Below are 24,920 nucleotides of genomic sequence, written 5' to 3' on the forward strand. Positions count from 1 at the left end.
TGCAATTTGTAGGAGTTTAGTAACTTTCAGACTTGCCAATGGGCTTAAAATTAAGCAGGCTGTAGAAATACAGAAAAGGAGAAAACACAAGCACAACAGGAACACTTAAGCCTTCAAGCTAAAAACGACAATCGTGTAAAGCAAGTGGGTATTATGGAAGATGACATTTTGTCAGGTTATTTAAAGTGTAAACACTGTTACGAGCTGTGCCTGGTACCACAGAGGATGACAACTGAAATCACAAGGCACTCCAGAATTCTTCCCCGATATTTTTCTCATGGAGGCATGGGCTGACATAAGTTTTAGCTGTGTGGGAGGCCAACCTATTCAGCAGAAATATGGTTTCCTGAACATGCCAGTTTCCACCCTCTGTCAACCACTAAGCTAAATTTATCAGGAGCACTGTGGTCAGAACTACAGAACTATAGAGCTGACCAGAGGGAAATTTGGTCAGATATAACTATCAAGGTAAATAATGAAAATATTAAAATAAAATAAGTGTATATACTGGTGTGTCACAGAGATAGATCACATGCTGAGCCAATATTCAAATCTATGATTCATGACCATTTTTGATTTAGTTTGATATGTTTCCAATTTTATAAAGGCTTTTCTTTTGCTTCTGCATCTTGGAACACTAAAAGAGTCAGTTAAAATCCCTTTCTAATGCAAAATTATCGAAATATTTAAGTCATAATTTCTCAAATAATGGACATAAAATTATTCTTCCCAAGCATAAAGAATCTGGATTGGTTCAAACATTTTATTAACATACTGGAATTCGAACTGTACGAATGTAAAATGAATTAATAGTTATAATTATCAATCTCTTTCCGCACCAACAGAAATGACAGAAGACTATATATAATTATGGTTTACTTATGTATGGATTCCATTTTTAATATAAATTTACTTTCTAAATGTAATTGTTTTAATAAGAGTTATTCTGTGATGAGTTATTCATTCATACTGCAAATACTACAGTATCATGACACACTTCCAGATCTTTCAAGAAATCCTTAGGTAAAGAGTTATGATCACTTCAATGTGTTTAAGTTTTCAAGGAGCTACATAATTTCTCCATGTCTTCTGCTGCTACACCATAGAGAGGATTTGGAAAAGAAGTAGCATTCCCATTTTCATTAAATGGATACTAAAAGAAAAAAGATAGAATGAAATTTAAAATCCAAGTGATTCAATTATTTTTAAAAAATGCACATATAAATGGCTATAGATTCATTATGGAAGTAGCATTTGAAAGAAAACTATGAAATCTTGGAACATTTTTAGACCAGACTTTCAGCTGAATAAAGTTAGCATAGCTCCACCGAAACAATTACCTACCACATGCATTTGATCAAGTCATTTAACCTACTTCTGCATCTGTTTCCACCTTTTTCCCCCTTGTCTCCAGCACTAAACATATGCTCCAGTATATGTTTAGTATTATTTTAGGCAATCTGTGTACAATAGTATAATTGCAGTGGGTCACTAATTTTGGTACATGACATTGTAATTTCCTTTTATTCAAGGAAATGTTTATAATTTCCTTGATTAAAAATTGTATGAAGAAATAGATAATATGAACCCTTCAGGTAAGGATTTCAGTAATTCTGAACATTTTCTTCAGCATCTGCCCAGACTGAAACTTATTGAATTAGCTTTTGGTGTAACAAGTAGATATGAAGAGCTAGAATTGTAACAAGTAGATATGAACATTACTAGAATTGTTGTTATGAGGTCCTTGCCAACCAATTCAGCCCTGGTCATCTTTCTCAGATTTCCAGAGGTGCTAACAGTATAAGGAGCAGTACACCATTGACTTTAAGTGAGATTTTTCCCTTTCCTCTGCAAATGAATTTCCATTACTAGTCCAACACACATCCTAGAAATATATTATTACATACCTCATGCCACGGAGAAACACTGATTTGAACAGCAGATGAGATGGCATACCTAGGAGACTATAAAAAGAAAAAAAACTGCTTCAGAATATTTTTAGTGAGCTGAAAAAAATATACTCTGCCATGTGGTGCCTGGGTAACACACTCTATGGAACCAAAATTATGAGGCAGTATTACGAGCCAGAGTAGAGCTATGCTAAGCCCACATGATTTTAGTGTTCAGGAAGGTTCAAGAGAACTGTTCTTTATGAATCTCAGAGACTCCCACAAGGGCAAACTTGTGAGTATTCAGCTGAGACAAGAGCTTTTGCTCACATTTTGTCATCTCTTTTGATTGATGATACACCATTCAGATTTAAGTCTCAGCCGACTTGAAGAAAACTCATAATGCCTGTTTTCTTTTAAAATGAAGAATTAGTGTAAACATGTATTTTCCCAGTCTTAGAGAAAATAGAGGAAGTTCTGGTACATGGCTGGACTTCAATCACAATGCCTGGGGCTGTCTTCCATGAAAATGTCTCTCCTGACTGTGTGCTTCTGTTTTTCAACTTGGTATTAAATGAAATCTGTCAGGAATCTATTTTAACTAAAATAATAATGTCCTGATGAATTGGACATGATTGTGATGGGAATATTTCCAACTTGGAGCTCTCACAAACTCCAACCTATAAGTGAATTCATTTGATCTTATGTCTCTAAATTCAGGTATAAGGACCTTTTTACAGAAAGTAAATGGCATGTCATAGTTAATCTTATTCAAAGCTACCGTGGAATCTTATATTATTGACTGCGCAAAGGACAAGGAAGTTTTATTTTCTATTTCAAATCATGCTAGCTCTTTCAATGCTAATAAGGGTAGAATCAAAATGAGGGCAGGAAGGATATTTAAAATATTTTCTTTGCTTTTTTTCTTTTTACTCCAAGGTTCTTTGTCTATATTATTTTTAATTATAAACAAAATATCAGAGATAACTTCATTTTAATGAAATAGTTTATTTATTGTAAAATTTAAGAGATGAATTTTAGCTATCATTCTAACTTGATAATTAAATCTTGCCTTCAAATTTTTTGCTGCAATATGTTCACTTTTATATACATATTTTATTCAAAAATTTCATTGTTATTCTATCAGTCTCTTAATTTTGATCAGCAAATGGTACTAAGGAAATGTGTGGCCAATTGCTTGTTTAGTGTCAAGGTGAAGTTTACAGTGATGGGAATTGTGATGTACATTTAAGGTACTGGGGAGAACTAAAAACTTTTTTATTCAAGTTAAGTAAGTGTGCAAAGGCAACTTGGTTGCCAAGTCATGCATTTTGTATTTTTATTGTTGTTGACGTGTTTCTTTTCTTGTGTGTTTGCTTTGTTGGATGGTTTTTCTTGTTTTTTGTTTGGGTTTTTTTTGTTTATTTTACAGATAACAAAAGGATATGAGTCCCAGCGAGTTTATTCTTATCTCTATGTGGGTAAATAATTAATCCAAACCACTTTTTTTCCTCCAAATCATCAGCCTATAGTAATGATAATTATAAACACTGAGATGTTGTCAAAACTGAGCTGATTTCAGCCATTACTGTATTTTGAAAATGCACTGGAACTGATCTGAATATTGAGTCAATTTTTAATTCTCACTTATTTAATTAAAAAAACATTCACTCAGGGATTGCATTCTTTCAATGGAAAAATATTTGAGGACTACCTCACATTTTTCTGAACATATAGAGGCAGCTTACCTTTACTTTTCCAGATGAACTAAGGTCTTTGTACAATGGATTGGCAAATGAAGAAATAGCAGTTTCTTGCACTTTCCTTGGGAAGTCAAACCAAGAAAAAAAAAGGAACAAAAATCATCATATCATAAAGGTCATCAAAGAACCAAACAGATTAAAGTTCAAAAGAATTGGGTCCAAAAAAATAGGTGGCTAAATATATTTACAATTGATCTCTACTGAAATTAATGAAATTAAACCAATATTCTGGATAAATAATATCTAGGGTAAAATAATAATTTTTCATCTGTTTCTTCTAAAAATATATATGCTTCTGGATGTGCATAGAAATATTCAGTATATATAAAATGCAGGTATAATGCTATACATTAAATAAAACATGAGAGTACCTTAAAAGCTGCATTCCTATAATTTCTTTGCATGCAATGAGATCATATTCTACCTATGTTTTGCTATCACACTGACAATTCAGGAATTAACATAGTCTTAGGCTCCAAGTTCAAGAGCACTGTAGTTATTTAATTATTATAAGTACTCCACTTTTCCAATTAACTGGGAAAGAACTTGCATTTTGGGTCAAAATCATCAGCATCAGTTTTAAAGCTATACAAGCTACCCATACCTTTTGCTAGAAAGCCAAGAATATTCACTTGAGGTATTGAAGTGCAAATTTTTCTTTAATTATCATAATGCCTTAAACAATTTATTAGGTTATTAGGACAAATTTGCTATTTATGGATCTCATGTCCATTACCTCATCTGGAAGTTTAAAGATATGCTTTCTTGATAGAGGTCTTCCCATGTCCCATTTCTTTCTGAAAGCACTTAATGACCTGTGCAGTTAATCATATTTATTCTGCAAAAGCAGAATGGGCGTGGAACATGCTGCCTAGATCTAATTTTTTTTACCATATAGATGACTAGTTTTTAATATTCCATGTTGCTTGAAATCACAGAATCATGGACTCATTTATGTTGGAAGAGAACTCTAAGATCACTGAGTCCAATGTTTGACTGATCACCACCTTGTCAGCTGGACTAAGTGCCATGTCCAGCCCCTTCCACCTCCAGGTTTGGTGACTCCACCTCCTTTGGCACTCTGTTCCAATGCTCAACAACCCTTTCAGTGAAGGAATTCTTCCTGATATCCAGCCTGAAGTTCCCTAGCACAGCTTGAGGCCATGTCCTCTTGTCCTGTCACTTGTTCCTCAGAGAAGGGACTCATCCCCACCTGACCACAACCTCCTACATCAGGTAGGTGTACAGAGCAGTAAGGTCTCCCCCAACCCTCCTTTTCTCTTTTTAGGCAAAACACTTCCTGCTCCCTCAGTTGCTCCTCATAGGAGCAACTTAATCTCTAGACTCTTCACCAGCTTTGTTGCTCTGGACTCTCTCCAGCACCTCAATGTCTTTGTTGTAGTGAGAGGGCCACAATCATCAAAGCTGTGAAAATACTACATAAATAGCAAGAGAGGTATCAGTTAAAATTACTGAAGAATGAAGCAGAAGCTAATCTTTGCTTCTGAAGTGATGCATTTGGTTGTTTTGGGTTTCATCCACAGTTTGTGCGGATAGAAATCTGCATGTACAGCATTCTAAGACAAAAAAATTCTCTAAAGCTTCCCATCAATCTTGATGATGGAGAAATAAATTTTGTTGTATTAAAAAGTGTGTCTGTTCCAAAGCTGCACCTACAGGTGGTTGAAGCCGTGTCTCCCTAGAATCTGCTAGACAGGGTCTCTGTTACTGGGGTAGGCAGAATGGAGGGGACAAGAGCAGTCACAGAAGCACATCCCACAGAGATGTTGGGAAGGGAAGCTGTTCCCCAGTGGGAGCCACAGAGGAGACACTTGAATGATTTCTGTTGCAAATAGCTAAAACCAGAATGGCTGCTTGGGAGGAAGACACAAGTAAGGCACAGAAATATTCTACCTAATGAATTAAATCAGTGCAAGAAACTAAGTTGGGATTTTAGACTAAAGCAGACATGTCTTCATGAAATTTTTCACAACAAGACTGTCAGAAAGTAATTGCTTCGAATGCCAGTCTCATAATTTATTTTGATTACCTGACACAACAATGGGGAGAGCTGAATATTTGAACCTCATAATTTTTTCATTTGATCGAATATTAACTGTAATAAATCATGATATTCTGATTAATTTAGTTTGCTTAGTGAAGCAATGACAGATTATTTATATGCTTACTGAGTGTATATTTGCATCCCAGTCCTCCTGAATGAAGTCCAGAAAAAGTGTGCAAAATTTATTTTGTAAAGCAGTGCTCAAAAAATCTAAGGCCGGAAGCAAACTCAGATGGGAAGATTTTAAGGAGTTTGGCTCGTCTTCTAAACTAGTGCCCAAAGGGCCAGACTTGCATGCCTTAATTTTGGTACCTCATTTAGACATCACAAAACAACTGTATGGCCTAAAAGCATGATACAGAATTAAACAAACCAGCTCTCCTTAGAGTCAGTCAAGAGACTTCCAAAGGGCAACACAAGTCACACAATTCTCAGTTTGAACCACCCTTACTGTGCCAGTAGCAAACAGTAAGGACAGGGATTGGTCTGATTCTCTTTCATCACTCCACTGAACTTGACCAGCATGTGCAAGACATATGCACGGCTTATTTGGGCAAGAACACGCTGAGTACTGAGGTCTGTCCTGAGGGCAGGAGGGTGCTGAACACAGATCTCCAGCTTCCTCTGCAAGGAGGAGAGCTAACCAGAAGGATGCTGAGCCAAAATGTGGGTGCCAAACAGAGTGCTGGTCAAGTTCTTCAAATGTTTTTGGTTGCTGTGCTTAGTGCTGAAATCTGTCTTGTCTATGTCTTAAGCAAGAAAATTGAGCCCAGCAGATTTCAGGTGTCCTTCCACTCTAGATCTGAATCATGAAAAGCATGTGTATTGGCAACCAAATCTTAGGGATAATGGGAATTTTATGGCCCAAAACATGGGCATTGATTGAATTTATGCACCAGAAATGTAGATGGAAAATGAACTTTCTCAATTTCTCTTCTGTTCTTATGAACATTTTCGTCAAAATTCAAAAGTCACCTTGAATATACTATGTTATGTAACTTATGCTACACATACATACACCATATATAAACACGTAGATGCGTACATATGAATATGTTGATACAAATTTATATATGGTTACCCCTGTTTGTGAATGCAGCAAGCAATTCTTTCTAAGGGATACCAATAGATAGCCTTAAAATTTCTAAAATATTTTCAAATTACTTAAAAGGCCTTAAAGAATTTGTAAGAGAAAATTTAACCACATGTTTACACAAGTGCTGTAATATTTCAATTGGATGAGATAGTAACTGCAGAAATAAAGTTGAAAAATTTAAAAATAGTATAAAATACTCAAATATGTGTGTAAGATAGTTTAGAGAGAACTGGGTTTTCTAATATAACCAGAAATACCACAATAGGAATGGAGAGAATTAATCATCTTAGGCTGAGGTAACATTAGGCATAGCTTTGCTAAGCTCATCTGCATTCTTTAGTAGCAAAAACTACTGGCTTGTCTGAGATTTCTCCACTATAATTTCACAAAGATAGGAAGAAGTTTTATGCTCTACAAAATACCCACCAGTGTACAAACAGACTGCTGAGTAACCTCATTCTTGTTAATGGAAAATTAAAGTATCTAGATTTCTTTTTTTTTTTTTTTAATGCAAGAGTACTTTTTAATGCAAGAGTAATTTTGTACTTTTTAATATACCCTTAAAATAAAAAAAATCTTTAATGTAGAACACAGATTCTTAGGAAATACAGTACTGGAGGAATGCTTATTGTCTGATTCATAGCAACAATGACAAAGTTGTAGTCAACCAAAGATTTAATTACAATTAAGCTACTAATTTAAATAATCCCCTAAAATACTTTTTATAGGTGTGCTAAAGCTGCAGTTCTTAACAGAAACTAAAACTCAAGATCTTAATTTCCAAAGCATGTTTAAAATATTTTCAACGAAATTTAGGTTTGCTGAAGTAGGCTATATTTTGCACATCCCATAAAATAAATAGGAGGCATGATGCAAGGAGAGAAGACTTTCCAAAAGCTGCATCTAAAATAATGTACAGATCACTTGGATGTTTGATTCAACTGTTACAATGCTGTATGGGTTTCCTAAGTACCTAAAAGGTACTTTGTACCTTTTGATACACTTTGGGGAAGTAATTTTTCTTTTATTAAATCACTCCTTTGCAACTTTCATCTTCGTGATCTTGAAGGCTACAGACTACAGAGACTGGCTGTGCTTCAGCGTTTTTCCTTGTGTTTCTGTGCAGTCGTTCTATGTGTGGTGATCATCAGATGAACATTTCAGAAAAACTGAAAACTTCTGACTATAGCACTCATCCTTCAGAACAACAATACTCTACAGAAGAATGAATGGATTTGGATAGCAGCATTAGATTAATACAACAATTCCCAAACAACATTTACGTCTAATGCTTCCAAATTTTGGTTTACTTTTTCCCATAAAAATGAACATTTTTCTCCCATTATAAATGAACTGTATCTGTCTCTGTTCCAGTTCACAAGCTGAAAACGATTCACTAAATGTCATTATATTGTCATTCTGTTTATCTCTCTGGGATATAGGAGCAGAGGGACAGCCAGCAATGACCTCTGGTAGCCCCTCAGATCTCCTGGGAGAGCTTGCCTTGGAATACACCACCCGTTCCTTCACACCAGACCTACACAAGGGTATGGTCTAATTGCAGAAAGCCTGGCAACAGAAACTGGGAATCATCATAATTTTAAGTAAACGTTAACTATGGAGAAAACAAAAGCACTGAGCTTGTTTACCCTGAAGAAAGAAGCCTGTAAGGAGGCATGACAACTGCCTTCAAGAACAGAAAAAGCTTTCTGCAAGGAGGAATGATCTGTTATTGTCCATGGTGAATAGGAATGAACTTAAATGATAAACAGACATATCAGTAGTTGGAAAATAATTTTTTAACAGCAAACTTCTTTCTACCCAAGGTACCAATATAGCCCGAGGATGCCATCAAATTAATGTTGCTAGAGGTTTTTAAATGTGAACTCAGGAGTGATACAGTTGAGTCAGTGATGTGGCAGGATGAAAAATGGCCTCTGTGGGCCCTTTCTTCCCATGATTTTCTATAATTTTAAAATCCTTTCTCATAATACCTCAGTTTTTCCACTCTTGTGCTTGTGTGGCAAGACACATTTTTATAGGCTTTGGAAAATTTAATGTTCTGTGTTCATTAAAATTGATAGGACTGATAATAGCTGTGGTTACATTGGCCTTGCACTGGATGGCACAGTTCAGGAACAGAAAAGAAACAAACTGAGATGATCCAGGGACATTGACTGATTTGGAAGCAATAGTAAAAAGGCATAGCACAGCTGGACAGAAAGTCACTCACTTTTCATACTCTCACATTTCAAATTACAATGAAGCAATAGAAGGCAGCTGCAAAAAAATGTAAGCTAAAATGAATCTTTGCTTCTATTTGGTCAATGAGGACAGATGTCACTGATAGAGTGGAGCAACTTGCAGCCTTCCCTTCTGGATTAGGGAACATCATCTCTATAGTGCAAACAGGAATGATAGAAACTCACAAGCTTCTCTGATTTGGGGTTTCTATACAAAAGTTTCACATATCCCCAGCTGGGGACTGGGAAGCATCTGACATAGCTGAATGTTGTCATGGTAATGAAGTATGCGGCTGCCAAGCCATGTAAAGCTGCTTTTGTCCATTAGGAATTAAACTTACATGATGACTTCCAGTAACTCCCACTCAGTAATAGGAGTGTTTAGAGCCTGCAGATCAGAAATTAAATTCAGAAAACGAGAAGGAGATAGAAAAGGGGAAGCGGGGCATCCATTCTGGGTTGAAAGGAAGGGTTAAGGCACTATTTATTAATGTTTCCAGAGAAGAAGAAGAGGGACAAATGTGACTTAGGTTCCCACTGCTGTTAGTGACAAATTTCTAGCTGGCAATCACCTGAGGTACCCAGCCTACCCCAACTGCCTCCTACCTCATTTTATGATAGAAAAAAATTAGTTCTATTGGACTCTTAAGCTTCTCCAGCTCTTGTGCACATTCCTACACTATTTGTCTTGTGACTTAAATGGACCTACACAACATTTCAAGACATCATGGGAGCAATCACCTACAACTCCTAATGTGCCTCTGGAGAACCATCTGCTAGTGCCTGCATGGGTGGGTCTATATAGTAAAGAAAGGGGACACTAACAAAAATTACATAAAAATATCTGGCAAAAGAATTTATCAAAAGGTAGTAAATATGGCCTCAAGCATGTGAAAGCTTCCCTAGAGTGACTCTAGTGCCTAATGACTTTAAGAAAATGACATTGCTCAGGTGGCTAAAAGCAGACACACATTAAAAATAACTATAGGAAAGTGTCATTTATGTGCCAGTAAAATCCTCTCATTCATCAAATCCCTTAAAAAAAAAAAAAAACCAAACAAAAACAGGAGTAAAATTTCACGCCTCTGTGTGGTGCTGTCACATTGTACATTTTACAGACTTATGCAAACACAAGTCACTTCCTATTATAAAGCCTTATCCTAAAGATCCAAACTTCAGTACGTTAACATTGGCTGCATTTTGACTAGTCACTTCTGATTACTGATTAAGCAGTTCAGGAATAACTTGCCTTCATTTACTACTATGTTTCCAGTTGTGATTTTTGTATACCAAATCATGGTAGGCACTAGGTAGTTGTAGAGGAAGAGCTTGGATGAACTGATCTTCTCAAATTCAAAGTTTCTGATTTCATTGTTTTCACAATTTCAAACAAATTGCCATTTATTAGCCAGATTATTTCTTAGCAAGGTGCCTATAAAACATTTTAACTTATATGTTAAGTTGACTGTGATTAAAAACAAGGAAAATGAAAAATTTTATTTGCAGTGTGGGCAAAATGATTTGACAATCTCAGTTTCTAGTAGACAAAATTTGTAGTCCCAAAAATTTCCATCATCATAACTCACCTTGCTGGAAGCTTTAATGAAAACAATCAAGATCAGAATAAGCTTTGTTTTGGAAACTTGTCTAATCCTCTTTTTCACAGCTCTGATTCTCTGCATATCAGAGCTGTGGTATACTCTTAGAGCCATACTAAGAAGATCCTCATTAACCCCTGTTTCATACCTAATAGAACCATAGCATCACATTGCAACAGGGTACAAAAAAGACTACTTTTTTTTTTTTTTAGCATAAGTAATTGCAAGAAAAGAAAAAAATATTCCTTAAATATAGATTTATGGGTAAAAGAGATGCGAATGGCTGTGCAGTAAACTTTGACTAGACATTTATGAAAGAAAAATGTAGAGGGAGCGTTGAGTGAGAGCACAGAAGAAGTATTGTAAGGAACAACAATATTTTTTAAATTGAACTATTTTTTTCAAGGATAACTATAGAAATCACAAAAAAAAAAAAAAAAAAAAAAAAGCAGCAGCTCTTCCAATACAAGTAATTTTGCACTTCTGAAGTGCTTTTCTATATGTGTGCCTTGGCAGGTTGTACTAATGTGAATTAAGTAAATCTTAAAGCCCCATGAAATCAGATAAGGAAATGTTATTCCTGCCTTAAAGAAGAGGAAGAAGATATAAGGGAAGCAGGTGAAGCTATGCACTCAATTAACAGAAGCATAACCAATAAAGGTTTCTGCATCAACATTTTGTTCTGTGTCCATAGACAGCTCTACCTATCAGGGGAGCATGCAGAGATAGGAGACATGTCAGCAGCAATAATGTCAGGACAGGAGTCTGCACAGTTTAGTAGATACTTTGGGAGATAACAACGTCCCCAAAGAGAGGAAAGTCTCTAGCAGAGAACAAGTTTAAAAGAAAAGAGACAGCTTTGAAATGAATTCTGGAGAAGTAAATGAAGGGCGAGGAAAATCTAACAACACAAAAATGGACACGGAAATGTGCAACAGGAATTGCTGAAAGGGAGGAAGGGACAGTGCTAGGTACTTGCTGGCAGAGAAGGATCTAGCAGTTGAGAGATAAGCAGAGAAGCAATACAGAGGTTAGAGTAAAATAAACAGTTAGGGAGGAGAGAAAAAGCAGAGATTATTAGAGGAATGACAAGAAGGGCTTGTAAATATATCTGTGAAATACTGAATTGTCAGTTGAAGGCATATTCTAAAACGCTCTAAATTTTATAATTTAAGAATACTCATATAATGTCACAATCAAAAAATTCTAGGCAAGCAAGCCATTGCTCATTGTTTGCAGACTGGGGTCCACTAAGGTCAGCTTTTGTTGCAAAGTTACATTTTCTGCTTAGTGTTTCATATGAAGACAGACAGACAGTGGGGAGATTCAAAAGCTGAAACCAATGAGCCTGGGCAGTTGGCCATTGCTCTGTGCCACATTTGTGTCTGCTATATGCAAAATAAAAGTTTTACTTACATTTCTGGCACTTTCTTCTTCAAAAGAAAATACAAGGCAGCAGCTGTAATTTTAATCAGTAAGAAAGCGATACCCAATCCAATCCAAATATCTGCAAAATCAAAGCAATCAAAGACAGAAATAAGTAAAATGAAAGACTCAAAGAACTAATGGAAAGATATTATTTCTTTTTACAGACCTACCATTTTGTAGGCGATTTGGAGGCTGAAGAGGCTTAGCACTTATGTGGCAACGGTTTCCTTTCCATCCTTTTCCACATCTGTGAATAAAACAAGACTTCTTGAAGAAGGGAGGAGAAAGGATCATAAACAGTGATGAGCGCAAAGGAAATACCAAAGTTTTGAGTGCTTTTGCCAATGACTAAAGCTTATCCAGGAATCACAAAGAGCAGTATCAAAGTTAATGCAATGGAATCTAAGTGAGAAATACACAAAGTAAAGTAAGAAGATAGAAAAAATAAAACTAAGTTCAAATATTCAAATTAGTTTCCTTTTCCATCATATTGTTCTCTCACAGCAAAGGAAATTTGATTAATTTCCATGTATCTCCCATGTGAGGTTTAAATACATTTCTGAGTTGAGGGACCCTAATATAGAGAAAGAGACACATTTAGAATATAAGAAAAATATTTTTCTCTGCTTACCTAGTTTGCCTCTCTTGTATTTCTTTTCTATTTTTTCTTTTTTAATGATACCTCTCCAACAAATACCTTGTCAAACCAAAGCTACACTTGACTGCAGCCATGTAAAATTATTCCAGAATTTCTGTTTGGTAAAAATTCAGTCTTGATTTGAAGTGACCAAAATATAAAATATCTGACACAAGCTTTGATGATTTTTTGCTTAATGATTAATCAAATTCAACAAAAAGGTCTATATCATTTTAATTTGCCTCAATTAAACTTTTGTCTACTTCCTTTTATTGTGGTTTTCTGTCTCCATCAGAATGAAGAGACCCTGGACTGACCTAGGGGAGGGTCAGCTGCCTTTGATGAGACACATGCAATTTGGGGAATCTCAAAATGGCTACAGCATAAGGGGTTGTTAGAGGGAGGGACACATACTGACATCTTCATTTCAGGCACCCCACATGGTGTTTGAACCCCATCCTGAGTGTACTGATGGAATTACTTCTACCAGCTTTCCAATTATATGCATGGATGGTGATATATGAGCTTCATAAATTTCAAACTTTTTTAGAATGGAGTATCAGAAAGAAGTGATGGTAGCAGTCCAGTTTCAGTCCTACTAATGTCAAATGCATGGAAAATTAATTTCACTTATGATTTCTTTCTTTACAGTTTCATAAACTATTCATGTGGGCTGGAATGCATATTGAGATGTTTTCTAACTCTAACATCGCATTTTTTTCCATAGTCACCACTTTTTAAGATGTAATTTTGAAATTGTAATTTCTTCTTCTTAAATATATAGTATGAAACATTACATATACACAATTAAATCTTTATATTAATGTTCTTTAATTTTGAACATGTGAGAGAGGACTTCATGCTATTTGCCATAGTTTAGCACAAGGTATTGCCCACATGCCTTACCCTAGCAGCTGCACACTGAGTTAACCAGGCATTTCAGAGGGACAGGAGTACTTCATTTTCCCCGGAAATGACTAAAGAGTGCTAGATGTAGGAAGAGGAAGGGTGGGGTGACAGGAGCAGCAAGAATCTGTAGCTGCAATGATAATTAGAATCCTAAAAGAATCACGGCATGTCAGAAACCTGATTGATATCCCAGTTTAAGACACAACAAGAAGGTGATTTCACCAAAGACCCAAAGTGACTGATGCACAATTTATTGCAATTCAGTCTATGATTAAAAAATTCTGGGCAGAGACTGTGCCTGAAGGGAAGTACCAGTTCTACTTGAATACAGTGGGCAAAGAGAGATTTCATTTAACCCATTTACACCACTGATGGGTTTTCTGTGGTTAAAGGGTTACCTTATTCAAGGTTACTAATTGATATACAAATGAATCCTAGCTTTAGAAATTATAGCCGGTGGCATATTCTGACATGCTAACACTAAAGAAAAAAATGATATAATTTCAGCTGACAGTTCTGGCTGAGTTGGAGAACCGTTGTATTTAGTGACTGAAAATACCTGGCCTCTTCAATCCTTCTTCTTTAGTGTACTACAAAAAATCATGTTATTCATAAGCTCCTCTTTTATGCAGACTGATGATCTTATGAAAAGTGTCAAATTGCACCTGGGTTGACACCAAGCTCTGTGGATCCATGTAGAAACATTACAATCTGCTGGTAATCACCCAATGAAAGAATTTTCTGATTGCTTTCAATTGTATAATTTCTTTTCTCCCTGTTTGCCAGATACTCTGTTGAACTAGATATGCTTTTAACCAAAATTGGCCTCTTTCTTGTCACTGCTGAACTCACTTGGCTGTAAAAGAGAGAATAAGAAAACAGATTTGCAGCTGTGCACAAGCACTACTCAGAGTGGCAAGAAGAGGTGCCATTTGCTGGTTTGGAGGGACCAGGACATAATTCATCTCAGAGTTGCAAAGAGGTAGTTCTCATAAAGCAGGTGTGTGTACTGGTAGGACTGTAGGAAAATTCTACTACACAGAAATATCTAAATTTATCTTCATGTGCTGTGTTTCCCTTTATTGATGGAATATTTCCACATATTCGTGCAATGTTTGAATTGTGGGTAAAAAAGTTAAGCATCTTTAAGATTATCTTCCTATACACACAGGTTTTATGATCAACTACTAACTCCCTTGGCTTGGCCATTCATTCCTCTTTAAATTTCTGAATGCTACATGACACCATTAGGAATCTGATGTCAGACTATCAAGGTGTAATTTTGGCCAGTGAAATGATTTTCCACTGTGTCCATCTAGGTTGTTGCCATAAGTGCCATTGACATTGGCTGGGGAAAAAAAAAAGTGTAAAAATGGATACAGGTAGAGAAAAAATAATATCTCTGGAACTTGGTAATTTATAAGGACAAATTCAAAATCAAACAGATGGGGAAAATGTTGTAAGGCATGAACCATAGGGACTACTTTATAGGGAGAGGGAGGAGTGAAGGCAAAAAAGATGAAGATAGTAAAAACAATATAGCTAATCCTCAAAGACCAGGATGGAAAAGGAGTGCTAAACAACAAAAAAAAATTGAAGTGTGAGTATATAAGTTGGTTAAGTGCTCCCACATGTATCTTCACACATTAATTTGTTTGTTATTTTTTTAAGTGTGATAGGGAATCTTAGCCATTGTCTCTGCCACTGTGGTAAAACATAAGACTGTCCTAAAAATCTGGGTTATAATTTAGAGATTCATTCAACCCTTTATAAGATTTTTTTTCATTACTAATAAATTCCATCTTCTCATGTTAAAAAAAAAGACAAGAGAAAGTAAGAGTTACAGCTAGTTTAGAAGCCTGCAACTTTCAATGAGGCTCCAAGAAAAACTTGGGAAAATTGCTCATTAATATCCTTGGCTCTCAGCTGATATAAACATCGCCTCTGGCTTTTAATGGAGCCAAGCTTTTCTGTTCCCAGAATAGAGGGAAACTTGTCTTAAGTATTCAAAACAATCTTGTTTCATAGATATCTTGCAAGATTTTGTTCCTTTTATATCTATCATCTCTAGAAACTCTAGCTGACCACAGTGTTAGCTGTGGTGGAGAAATCACTCTGTAACTTGAGAGGAAAGGGTAGAATGAGATTTCTGTCACCAATATCTGCCAATAACTTTGATTAGAGAAGAAGAGAAGATAACAATTCTAGACCATGAAGGTAAACAAAATGTAAATAGTTTTTACCAAGTGACTCCAGCTATTTCACTACACTAGAAAGCTGAGGGGTACTTTCAAAACAAACAAATATTTTAGGCATGGTCTTCTATAGGACAGTTGGAGGTTTTGCTAAGAAATGCAGAATGAAAATCTTTCACAGATTTGAAAATTCTATACCACTATATGTTATTTTATATTTAACAAATTCCAGAAACTATTGCAGACAAAAACCAACCAATCAAACTAGTTGGTTAAAAGCTATGCAAAACTTACATGACAAAATGTAGAACCTATCATCCTTAAGAAATGAGATACATGTGCCCATTTCTCTGAGTCTGACTCTCCATGGCCTTCTGCCTGTGCAGTCCTTTGCAGCTGTGTTGTGTGGGAATTGAAATGATGCTCTTCTCATCTAGTGACATTTCCTGTAGGCTTCACACTCTATCCAATGCGTGAAGTACTAGACAGTTGATAAAAAACTGGAAGAGTCCCTCTTTTAATTGAGGAATAAAATAAAAGTATTAGGGGGAAAAGGTGGCAAGGACAATCATGGTATTAGTTTACAGTGATTTTGAGCAGATGGATGAGGTTTCCCTAGGTGTTTGTACTGAGGGCACAGAATAAATAATCCTATGCTTTTGCAATCACAAAAAATTAGTCTCAACCCTCAGACTTCTTCATTTGACTGTTACTGCAAAACTGTATCCGTGAATAACAGTAATAATACCAGGCATCTTTATAGGAAATCCAGTCAAACTTCACATTACTAGTGTGCAATCCTGGAGACAATCAATCCTGAAGTGAACTTTGATTAATCTAGCAGCACCAGTGAGAGCAGCCTTTGCATGCACCCAAGAGATGACTCCCTTGAAGTCCTGATAATGAAGAACACTCTTAACTACCCATCCACTGCTGAGCATGGACTGTACTTCTGGGAGGCTGGTGAGTTGCTTCTTCAAAGTCACAATTACTTTTCTCTCTGATGAGAGCAGCCAAGATATGCCAATGCTGTTGTGGTGTAAGGACCTTAAGGATTACAGATCAACCATGTCTTCTGGGCTATGTGTTAAATCTTCATTAACAGGGTAATGGGAATTTTGAAGAGCTGCCTTAATAATCCTCTTCTGCTATTTTAAAGACGGACAATTCTGAAAGGACTGAATTTATCTCTTGAGCTATGGAGCTGAAATTCCACATTATTTATGTACAATTAATTTCCTTAGACTAATGACATCTTGTCTAATTAGCAGCACCACATTTTGTACAAGTCTTAAGCTTATCTGAAATACAGATATAGCCATTTCAATCCTTTTGGACAGGAAACTCCTCCTAGTTGAAACAGGAGGAGCAACAGAGAAAAATAGATTAAATAGCACTTGAATACTTCCATCCCAGTGCACACCCTACTCTATTGTGCCTGACAAAACGTCTTCTGCTATTAGTAAGTTCTTACAGAAGAGTCACCCTGGAAGGGAGAGTATTAACCCTTCAGATTTGCTTCCAGGTTTTCCAACTCATTATTCTCCATATACATATTGGCAATGGAGAGGAAAGAACTTAGTATTGCCTGTGTTGCTGCACCCTGTGCCTGCAGTTGTGGCTCATCTCACTCAGCATGAAAAATAAAAACCAGACAAGGTGTCTGTTGTTTTCAATATTTAGTCAGGGCATTTTTAATTTACAAGAACATGTCTGGCTAATACAGTGCTTCATTTCAGAATATCAAAGTACACCTCCTTTTCCTATTTTTATCTGAAAATTTTGTTACACAGAAAATCTAATCTGTTATGCCTTGTGCACGTTCATAATGACTGAAAGTTATTCAGCCAACTATTCAGTGTACATGGTATTAACAATATATAGATTAAAGCAGTAATATGTGCATGATTGTAGCTATATATTCTTCTGAACATGACTGTACATTTTGCAATAACCTTTAGAGTATGTTCTTATGAATCTGCTCCAATGCAGTGAGCCAGTACCTTCTGTGTGAGCTCACATTTGCCATTGCCCTGTTTCTGATGCATTTGCTGTTTATAATACATTACATGGGGAACATTACACATGAGTGCTGACATTGTCTGGGAGCTGTGCCATGTATGCCTACATGCTGGACAGCTGCTGTATAGCAGTGCAGGCTCTTCTAGTGGTGGTGTTACAGTGATACAATGGGAAAAAAAACCCCACCAAAACCATAACTTCTTGTCGAAAACAGCATTTACATCTCTTTGCTACATCAGTGTAGAAGTTTCTCTGCTCACTAGTCTTTGCAACCAATATTGTGCAAACAAATCTTCACTAGACTCTTCTTTGATGGTTTCTTGCTGATGGAAACAGCAATTCTTCATTCCATTATGAAGGAAGAAGCAAACTGCGCTTCAGCAAAGTAGTTATCCTTTTGCACACATATGCCAAAGATCCTCAGATGCTGTAAACCCCCACTAGCACAGCAAGGAACAGGAGAGGAACAGGAGCTCCCCATAAATGGTCGTAAAATAAAGCTGACTAAACTTCTGAATAGAATTATATGGTGTGACTGTGTATGGTAACAAAGGCCTGGAATTTGAGGATGTAGATATGGCTTCTATTCTGAAAACTGTTAAGACTCCTAAGTGGCAAATACAAATGAATCAACATGAAGGAGAGCAATATAAGGTATAGATTCTAAAAAAATTATAAGTACTCTGAGAAAAGATCTATGCATCCTCATAGATTATTCAAGGAAAGTAATGGCTCACTTTGTATCATAAAAGCATGCAGTATGCATAATGAGTAGGATAGAAGACTTTTGAGATTATGGTGATTAAAGTCATATGGCAGAGTCTGAAAAGATCAGTTTTAATTTACACAGAAGATGAGTGGGAGCAGATATGCTGAAGGTAAACAAAATGATATATGGTAAATGGAAGAAAAATCATGTGTTGCTGTCTATCTTTTAGAACATTCAATCAAACTGAAAGGAAATACATCTTAAACTAATAATAAGAGACCTATTTGTCACACAGTTGTTAGCTGACCTGAGGGAGTCCTTGCCCCACAGCAAGTCTTAAAAGCCAAGAACTTCATGATTTGGAGTAGAGAGAGCTCCTTTTATCAGAGAATGAAACTCTTTAGAGATTGCAGAGCCCAATGTGATAACTGATGGCAATTTGGAAGAAAATTCATATATTGGCATCAGTATCCTTTATATGTAACTTTTCTCCAGTGTGTGCTGGGAGCTACTCCAGGTTCCTAGCATGACACACTGATTACTCATTGCTCTTATAGCCACAATGAGAGGTTCTAATCACAGCCTGAGTTGAACTGTTATAAGGAAGAACGAGGTCAGTGCATCTAATTGCTTTCCACAAAGATATACAATGAAACTAGGGTAACCAGTTTAAAGGTTTGGAGGGGGACTTAATTCTTCTAACATTAAGCACCTCAAAAGGGAGGTACCTAGAGACAGTTTGGACAAACAGACTATGTGAAATAAAGAGACCAATCCTCGCTGTGTCATTTACCATTGTCTGTAACAGTGTCACAATGAATAATTCTGACTAAATAGGTATGTTTAGCTTTTTCACAGCTAGGCAAGAGGAACAAAACCTTATGTTTTGCTGTAAAATGTTGAAACAGACAATAAGCAACTTCTGCTTTTAGAATAAGAGCATGATGGTGAGATTTGTATCATGGACAGCTTGTGGATGACTTCCTGTTAGGCACAGGCAAACCCTCTATTACATGGGGAAGGATGAAGTCTTTCTCTAATGCCTGTTATTTTGAACAGAGAGCTTGGAGAATTTCAGAGCAAATATTTCTTCACAGAAGTTGTTGATACATGAAAAGGCTTATATTTAATGGAGAATTTGAATTTAAATTTTAAAGAAATTCTGTCAGTACCTGAAACTTGCCTGATCTGCCTGATTTCTGTCTGGCTCCTAACCTATACAGCTCAGAAAAAAGTAAAATTAAGTTATCCTGATGAGAATTACACTGATCTGAAAAACAAATTACTTTATTGTTTCCATAAATTCTTTCTGTTTCAGACCAGTGTCTGATAATGCATGACAGAGTTTTTTCAAGGGTGTTTAATCCTATCATAAGGAAATGCAGACTTATATGGAAATTATTTGCTGTGTCATTTGCTTTTGTGCCTTTAGTGTGTGATGAAATAGGCCCTAGCAGAATTCATTGAATGTTGGTATGTAACATGAATTGTTTTATGGCACAGATTTATTCAGCTACAGCAAAGAAACAGAAGTACATGTTCACAGCAGATGGCCAGACCTGAAATCCGCCATTTAAACAGTTGCACTCCTTTTTATGCTAGCTTTTCCCACCTTCTTAAATAATAGTTTTCTGATAACAGATTTTTCATTACTATATAACGGAGTTAAAAGCTCCTGTGGGACAAATTGTGAAGTTACTCCTGGCATTGAAAAAATAATTTTGCGCAAAATTCAGCAGGTAAATGACTATTCACTTAGCTAGATAATAAACAAATTTAAAGTCTTAAGATTTCTTAAAGAAGAAAAAAAAAGTTATTTTTAAATTAAATTTTCTCTAGGAAAAAAAACAGTATTTCAACCTCCCTTACTTAAAGGTCAAGCTACCAGCAAGCATGTTGTTTAATTCTAACTGATGCTGATGTGAGACATCCACACAACAGAGAAAGAAACAACTCAAAGCAATGTAGTAAGTACAGTGATCACTAATGACTGGACGTCAGTGTCCAAACTACAGCTGAGTCCTGAGTTTCAGCCCACTGCTTCTAGAGGTGTGTTTTGCAAAATGTGACCCTCAGAATACATGACTTTGTCAATAAAATAGTCTTATAATTTTAAGCCTGGTTAAACCAAGCTTAGTAATTTTGTGAACTAGAATCAAAATATTGCATACTGTGAGCACTAGGCTGGCACCCTGTCTGCTGAGGGAAGTTTGGTGCAAGTACTGCAAGCGATGTGCTTAGCAGGTAGAGCACTTCACCAGTGAGAAAAAGGACTAACTAATCTGCATCTTCTCTTGTTCTAAGGAACCTTGAAGGTTAAAGCATTGCCCATTACCATGTGCCCTATGAAGAGAAGCTACCCAAGATGTCTGTATCATTACAGCAGCACCTAAAAGGTGAAAAAGTTCACACAAGAGATACACCTTAGCTTAAATCAGCTGACAGAAAAGAAGCAGTCCTTCATGCCAGCCTGCCTATGCATCTTGTTTCCCAGTTCATTCTTCCTCCTTTTTTTCTTTTTGTCCAATCTTACATGCCTTTCTTTCTTTGACCCTCTTATGTTTCTTTTCTATTCTTTCCCTCCTTCCCTTTTGCTCTTTGTGGAATGTACATTTGGAGCTGATCTTTGATTTGCTCTTGAAAAACACTCCAAGTAGGGGAAGAATATAGAGATAAAGAGGGCAAGAAGAGAATGAAGTAGAGAAACAAAACCTCTAGGATACATGTTTTACATGTCTGTGTCTCAAATATAGACCTTAGCTGCAACTTTTATAGGGCTGAATAGAGATTAAGGAATGATCTGACAGAAAGTCTGGCTTTGCAGCTGTATTGACAGCTGGTAGCAAAATTATTTTTCTTTCAAAACCAGCACTAATTTCACATTTAAGCAAGATTAGGAAATAATGCAATAAATTATAGAAGAGACCTGTTCATTTCACAGAAAAAAAGCTTTTTGCTTAATTTACTATGCTGTGATAGAACAGATAGGGTTCTCTGTAAGTAGAAAACCTGATTAAAAAATCTGAATATATTTACAGTGGCTGTATTTTATCACAGAGACCATAATTTTATTTCCTTGTTTTTGCTAGATTATAGGTTGGGATTTTTGAGGTGTTTTGGCTTTTTAAAACTTTCTCTTTATTTGTTTGTTTGGTTGTTGTTATTATTATTTGATTTGGCTATTAATTTTTGTTGTTTATTTCTTTTGAGGTTTTTGGGGGATGTTTTGTTTTTTTCTGTTTATTTTGTTTTTTAATGTTTGGTCTTATTGCTTTTAATCAATAATACTAACTAACAGTACTACCTACTCACTACATTATTATCTGCACTATAGCTAAGTAAGAAATAATAGATATTCACTGCAGTTTACCCTCTGATTAGTTTTCATGTGAATGAATCTGCAATGTGTAGGTGAAATTAAATAGTTATTTTAAAAGCTTATGCCATGGAAGTGTTTTGATAATATTAAACTACACACTTGGCACAAATAATATAAAAAAAGTTTAAAAAATATTTTCTTTCTTTTTCTGCTGCCCCTTTTCAGCACTGCTTCAGTCATTTTATCAGCTGAAATGGTCGGCTTTAACCAGAGCCTGCCAACACCAGGCATTGCTCCTGGCAGGTGGATTGTTGTATATATTGCAGATTATAAATCATTTTGTCATTCTGAGACAATCATAAATATATCTGCTTGCACAGGGAACAACACTGTACAATAACATCTAATTCTGCTTCTCACTGTTGTACAAGGGAGGTGCATAAGTACAGGCTAAGATTACATCAACACGAAGATATTCTTAAAAATATTTTGTTTCTATTTTAAATGTATGCTTAGATTAAAAAATAAAAACCAAACCAAACATAAAAGACACAAAACTTCTTTTTTGCTTACCATCCATGTACCAGAGAGAAAATGATTTTCTCTCTGAATTGCAACCCAGAAAATACTCAACTTCTGCAATGACTTCTACACATGCCAGTGTGGTTAAGAGAAAATAATGCAGGGATGTTGTCTCTGCATAATTTGCAGGTATTAGAGATGAATTTCACAGATGCTTGGGGAATTCTCTTTCTAGTTTCTTGTTATCAAGTTAAATTTATGAAATCTTCAGAGGAATGACCTTTAAAAAATTTATGAGAACCTAAGACACGTTAGATGCAATAAAAATAATTTCATCACAACCTTTCTTCCAGCTCCACATTCCCTTAGCGTTGTTATGGTTACAGAGTCAAGACTTGAGAATTCAGGAGAAGCTGGAACTGAGGATTCCCATGCAATTTCAATTCAAACCCTCAGGTATGCTGATTCAAGCACATATTTAATTGGAAGATCACAAACTTGCCATACACCTCCTTCCCAAATTTAAACCTTTAATTCTGGTATTTAGTGTTTAGCATTGCAACGTGATTATAATCATGGAATACTGCAGAGGTAACTCACAATACCTAATAAAAAAAGAAGAAAAAAGTCAACAGAAAAAAAAAAAACCCAGTTGTTATTACAGCTATATCATCACTTCTGTTCTTTGTATTTAAACCTTCAAACTTTAGCACTTAATACTACTCTGTTGCTACAAAGAGAAATTTGAACTCCAGGTGCATTCTTGAAACATTTTTTGAGGAGAATAGTTAGGTCTAAATGTGGTTTATTTGAATTAATTTAATAGAAGAGTAAATTTCAACTGTTAATTGTTAATTTCAACCAGGAATTTTGATGAAGCAAAATCTTTCCTGTGATTAATGTATCACATGTTTGTAATAACATATGGTCAGCTATAGGCAATGATAGAAAAAATTCTAACAGCATTCCAGCATCCATTCAACAAAATCTCTTCTTGGTTACAGCCATGGAATATGAAGTACAGATGAAGAAATGAGAACTATTCCCCTGGTGTTAGCACTACTGTGCAACGAATCACTGTACATAAAACAATTCAGAGCAGCCTTTATGCTCCTTTAGTATGTACTGCCAGGCAGAACAAAAGCCTAGTTAGCCTGCATTGCAGGTCAACAGCCCTAACAGAGAGAGGCAGTATCCAAAACCCTGTAAGATCAAAGAATCCTTGCTATGTTCTGTTTTTCTACAGATGATTTTATGTTAGCAGTTGGGACAAGCTGGCGGGGAGCCATAAAAAACATTCTGTATCAATAAGGGGCAGATTTACATTTTGTAAAGCCACAGGACTGAGGTGTTTATATAAGCTGAAGTCAGCTTTTATATACTGAAAAAGTGATTTCATTAACCCATTTCTTGTCATCTAAGGACAATTTTTCATCTATTTGGAATAAGAAGTATATATTTTTTTCTGCAGAGTTCCTAGCAGATAATATTTTTTTTTTACTGCTCTTGAAACAGTCTGTTACAAAGCTGGTACAATGCCCTACCTTTATTCTTCAACATCAAATAGCTGAAAACCATGACAAGATAACTTACTTTCACAAATACCTTCAAAGAATGAGAATAAGAAATGTATCATATTGATGCACATCAGTTCTTTTTCTTTTCTTTTTCTTTTAGAGTAAATAAATTAATAATATAATATGTTACATATATGTTCTCAAATATGACCTGAGGTAATCAACCTTTTAATGTATAAAAGGAGACTGAACTTATTTGTATATGATAGTTTACAATCTTTTGAGTGAGATTAGACATTGATCTTTTTAAGTTCTTTTGCTATGGTTTATTTTTTTTACTAGAAGGATTTTTTTCACAGGTAAAACATCCAATAAAAATGATTGGCTAAGGTAGCAGCTGTGTCTGCAGGTGTTTTCTCATGCACAAGAGGAGACATGCAGCTACTATGAAGCAGCAGGAGTCTGAGTCTGCCTCTGCTTGTCTAAAAAGGTGGAAATCAGAGGGAGGAAAACATCCTGCATTATGAATTTTGTTTGTGAGCCAATGTTTGGGACTTATTTTTTAAAATAATTTTTAAAATATACAGCATGAGATAAAAACCTGCATTTTCATTATTTTCTAAATTATATCTTTATTTAAGACTTCAATATCTTTAAATATTAGATTTGATATTGTGATTTTTAGCAAATGTAATAAAATTGTATTTTGCCAACACTGGATTTAATAATGCCTAGTTTTTAATGCTCTCCCACCAATTCGTACTATTGATCTATTTCCATTATTAACTAAACACATCCCTCGGTTATTTCAAAGGTCTGTGGCAGCAATGACAGATGGTCAGGTCATTGCCCCCTTCCCCCCTCACATCTCGGATGGATGATGTGATTTGCCCTAAGATAAGAACACCAGGTGGGTATTGCAGGAGGAGCTGTCTGATGCTCACACAATGAATGATTCCAGCGTGGGAAGGCTGTGCTGATTGTGGCTGACTGTGGTGCACATCAGCC

General features: G+C 35.8%; 1 protein-coding gene across 1 annotated transcript in view; it reads right to left on the bottom strand.

Annotated features, from left to right (window-relative positions):
- Nucleotides 1–749: 749 nt before the first annotated feature.
- Nucleotides 750–24,920, bottom strand: part of MALRD1 (MAM and LDL receptor class A domain containing 1) — a 237,617-nt gene continuing 213,446 nt past the window's right edge. The window contains exons 37-41 of the mRNA XM_072925466.1: nt 12,253–12,329; nt 12,071–12,161; nt 3,638–3,713; nt 1,908–1,964; nt 750–1,153 (exon numbers count right to left, since the gene is read on the bottom strand). Of these exons, the coding sequence (XP_072781567.1) occupies nt 1,052–1,153; nt 1,908–1,964; nt 3,638–3,713; nt 12,071–12,161; nt 12,253–12,329 (403 nt within the window). The 3' untranslated portion in view covers nt 750–1,051. The remainder of the gene's footprint in view (nt 1,154–1,907; nt 1,965–3,637; nt 3,714–12,070; nt 12,162–12,252; nt 12,330–24,920) is intronic.

The sequence above is a fragment of the Taeniopygia guttata genome, chromosome 2 (assembly GCF_048771995.1).
Source record: "Taeniopygia guttata chromosome 2, bTaeGut7.mat, whole genome shotgun sequence".
Taxonomy (NCBI): Eukaryota; Metazoa; Chordata; class Aves; order Passeriformes; family Estrildidae; genus Taeniopygia; species Taeniopygia guttata.